The sequence below is a fragment of the Eurypyga helias genome, unplaced genomic scaffold (assembly GCF_000690775.1).
Source record: "Eurypyga helias isolate BGI_N326 unplaced genomic scaffold, ASM69077v1 scaffold33194, whole genome shotgun sequence".
Classification (NCBI taxonomy): Eukaryota; Metazoa; Chordata; class Aves; order Eurypygiformes; family Eurypygidae; genus Eurypyga; species Eurypyga helias.
The window spans coordinates 30,779-35,041 of record NW_010244989.1 but is presented as its reverse complement, the minus strand read 5'-3'; the positions used below and the strand labels follow the sequence as shown (position 1 = coordinate 35,041).

At 58.1% G+C, this 4,263-nt stretch overlaps 1 protein-coding gene across 1 annotated transcript in view; it reads right to left on the bottom strand.

Moving 5' to 3' along the window:
- Positions 1-76: 76 nt before the first annotated feature.
- Positions 77-4,263, bottom strand: part of LOC104508350 (ciliary neurotrophic factor receptor subunit alpha-like) — a gene marked incomplete at both ends in the record, with an annotated part of 20,451 nt that continues 16,264 nt past the window's right edge. Inside the window, 1 exon segment of the mRNA XM_010149939.1 lies at positions 77-257. Coding sequence (XP_010148241.1) covers positions 77-257 — 181 coding nt within the window.

Genomic DNA, 4,263 nt, shown 5'->3' with positions numbered 1-4,263 from the left:
GGGTGGGGAGGACCCTCAGCCAGAACTCCTGGGTTCCCACACAACCTGTTTGTACTGGGGGTGGGGGGGCTCTCACCTGTGACCTGGGCCTCCGTGGTGAGATGCTTGGGCTCCTCTGTCCAGGGGGTGGCATGGACGGCCACGCTCCAGTCACTCCACGTGCCGATGTCGTTGTCTTTGGCCGCCACTTGGATGATGTACTCCTTGCCAGCGTAGGCGTCCGTGATGGTGTGTGATGTCCCGTCCGACAGCTCGACCTGGGGACAGCAGTGGGGAGGGAAGGGTGGTCGGAGGAAACCCTGGCACCGGGAGATGTGAGTTGATCGGGGCGTTTAGCTGGGCTATAGAGTGGTAACGAGACTTTTGCTGCACTGCGGGAAGTGCTATGGGGTTTTGGGCAGAAGCAGGAGCCCAGGACAGGGATGCAGGAGCAGAATGCTCCAGCTGCAGCTAAGCCAGAGGTCTGGTAACACCCCATCCCATCCCAAAATTACAGTGCTGGAGCGGAGCAGCTTCCTCTAGAGGTCACCAGAAACTAGGAGATGTGTGGGCAGACTCAGCTCGGGATGTCAGGGCGGCTGGGAGCCGGACATCCAGGACAGCTCCTGGCTGGAAGTACACCTCTCTGGGCATCGCTGCCAGTGCTGAGTGGAGGCTTCTCCCACTACCACACCTCTGGCAACCCTGCTCCTGTGCCTGCTGGTGTCCCACTGGATTGGCTTGCATCCCTCTGTCTGGGCCCTTGGACAGGGATCAAGCTCTGTCCAGCTGTCTTTCCTAGAAAAAATTTCCCCCTGTCCTGTTGTGACTGCTGCCTGGGGCACGGGCACTCCTGTCCCCTCCTGGGGATGTAACTGCTTGTGCCATGACTCGACCCCACACCTTCCGGGGATCTCTGATGCACGTGGAGCTTGGCTGAAGGACAGGGGGGTGCAGGTGCTCAGCAGAAATGCACCCCCATTGCACGGCCACCAGCGAGCAAACACGCCTGGCTGACTCAGGGAGAGGGCTCAGCATCCAAGTGACCGTCCAGGGATGGAGCTAGGCTTGGCCTCAGGGTACTGAGGGCACGGAACGGACCAGGGCAGGAGCATCCCGCAGAGGCTGTCTAGAAGATGGCTTTCCATCCAGCCTCTGAGACTGAGGACCAACATGTTGCCAGCTTCATTGCTCCCCTGTGCTGTCTGTGCATGGCACTGGGGGGTGACACAAGGCCCATTGTCCTTCCTCTGTCCTGGCTGACACAAACCACCTTCCCTCCAGACATGTTGACAACAGAGATGCTGGGGGATGAGGGACAGTGTGGGTCTGATGCAGGCCACCCGCGAGTGCCGGTGCCTAGTCAGGGGCTCATGCTAGAGCAGAACAAGCCCACCTTCATGGTTGGGTGGAACTTCATGGCATAACCCACATGGGGTCCTCCACGTCTCCCCTGCCACCCAGGAGAAGGTCAGGCACAGGATCCCACTGCCTCAGGGAGCACCAACATCTGTGTTTTATTAAGAGCCCAGTTAAACCACAGGAACAAGATAGAGCTGAGAACTTCTGCCTGGTCCTCGATCACATCCCAAAGCCCAAAGAGAGACAAGCTGCACCGTTGGGTTGCTCAGAGGTACCTGGACCATCGGACCTGAGGGTTGAGGCTGCCCAGGCACTGCAGCTTTACACACACTGGGATGGTGTGTAGGCCAAGGACATGTGTGATGGCTGAGCCAGAGGCCAGCATCATTATTATCATCACCCCGCTGCTTGCAGGAGTACCTGAAAAGCAGGAACCCACCTCGAGAAAGACCCAGCCCTTTTCCAGTACCCCCAGTACAGCACATGCAACACCTCAGCACCAATTTAGTCCCTTAAGCATACACACTGCAGCCCCATCCCCCCACCCCCCCAACTCCGTCCTTTTACAGCCACCCTGGGAATCCCTACCAGGGACTCCAGCACTTCAGCTTTCTTGCTCCAGGTGAGAGCCTTTCCTTCCTTATTTCTTCTCCCAGGGCTGCATCCATCCTGTTGCCTGGCATTGCAGGGCCATCAGGCTCTGCACTCCTAGTCACTCACACCACCTGTCCTGAGACCACAGGAGCACCACACCTGGAGTGGCCTGCCACTGGGGAGCAAAGCCCCTCCTGCCACCCACGAGGTTTGGAAGCTGCTACCAAACCTCAGCAGGGGAGCAGGGCAGAGAAAGGCATGTGTCCATCTCATCGTTGCAGATTTTGGGACTGGATGGGGTGAGTTGTGCCTCTCCTCACACCACTGACTCGGCACTGACACCCACCGTGCTAGTGGGATGCAAACAGGGGATGCTGTGGTTTCAAGTGCGAAGCTGAGATGTGCCTAAGACCCAAACCACCATCAGTCAAAGCACTGGAACAACTGGTGGCCAAGTCCATCCCTCCCATCCAGGGGACAGTTTCCTACTGTGCCATGGGTCTTACCACTGGGTTTGACCCATTGGCATGGGGGTAGCTGCTCAGAGTGCCCAGCAAGGGGCTCCGAGGTCAGAGCCTGGCTGGCAGGAGCCTGGCCCAGGGGGCAGATGAACCTGGTGACCTTAGTGGGGGTCTGTCCAGGGTCTCCCTGAGCTTCCAGCATGCCAAAGAGGCTGAAAACCAGCCCTGGGGTCACAGTTCCTGCCTCTTGCCCAGATAACAGTATCAGGCTTAGAGCAGTTGTCCTTAGCAGCTCGCAGGTCCCCACAGAGTCTACACCAGGGTGGTGGCTGCTCCCAACCTGGCACAGCCCTTCCTGCAGGAAAAGGGTTTTGGACCATTTCACAGAATCACAGCATAGGTGAAAACTGAAATCCTGTGAGGTCTGGGCAGAAAGGAGACTGGGGACACAAAGATGAGAAGGATGCCGGTCCCTTCTGCAGGACATGGCTGTGCATCCTCCAACTCACAGTGGGTCTTGTCTAAGACCCATCCCACCAACCCCACCAGGCTGCAGACCTCCTCAGCCCAGGACCAAAATCCAACCTCGATCAGGGTCCTTCAGAGATGACAGGTTCTTGGCACCCACCACTGCACCCAGCAGAGCTGAGGAGACAACTTCTGCACCTTTTTCTCGTAGGGACATACTTTCATGGCCCAGACACCCAGGGAGGGGTAGGCAGGACAGGAGACCCACCAAGCTGTGAATCACCTGGCCCGTGCAAAACGCTGTGCTTGGCAGGACGTGTCCCCGCATGTCCACTCGCGGCACAATGAGGTTGTCCCTGTCACCCAGACCCTGCAATTCATGTCTGTACCACTGGTCCGGGACACTGCGCACAGGCGTGCTGCTCGCAGGCCCAGCGGGATGGGATGCACGTGCAGCACCATGCATGCCACATGGCCAGGACCTGCTGGATGGGACCAGAGCTGTTTGGTGGCATGTACCAATTCGGACAGCAATGCCAAGGTGATCTTGCTCAATTAATTCCTAATGACAATTAAATGAAATAAAACCTTGTCGAGTAAGCTGCCAGCCTCCTGCAAACCTGTTTCTCTCAGCTTGGCCCGTGCTGGGGCAGGGGTGCCTTGGAAGCAGGGAATGGACACAGGGCTTGGAAAGATGCTGGGGTTATGCAGCCGGTGTGTGGGTCTCTGGGTCTTTTAGCATCCCCGAGCCCCACTGGCTGCTTCCGGAGCCCTGCAGCAAGTAGGCTGTGGGCACGCCAGCACCGCTGATGTCCGACTGGCCTGGCCAGGATGCTGCTCCATCCAGAGCATTTTCTCCAGCCCAGAGAGTCCTCCCAGCTGAGCGCTTCCCCTTGGGAGCAATTCCTGACTCTACACCCACCCGCCAGCGTAGTGTCTGCAGATGGGCTATTGCAGACACAATGGGGTCAAGGCCATGCCTTGACCGGAGGGGGGATGTTCCTCCAGGACTCAGGCTGAAGGACCTTCCCTGCAGGACCTGGGGGGATGCTGCCCTAAAGTCCTCTTTAGACAGCAGACAAGAAGTGAAGACATAGACGACAGCAACAGTGTCCATCTCTCCCCACACACACGACTTCTGCATGAGCCAGGCAGCTGTGGGACACATCCAGCATTTGCCATGGCGGGTGAGAAATTCCCTGGGTGGGTGCCCATGGCTCAGCACAGAAGTGCAGCAGAATGAGAGAACACACAGGGACCGGGTCCAACTGGACACAGACAGGGAGAGTCTGGTGGGGGGGAGGGGCGGGACACTGGGGAGGTCGTAGGGGTGACAGATAGCACACACAATCAAAGGCAGAGGGAGAAATTCCTTGAGCAGCATCCCCACCCCACAGAG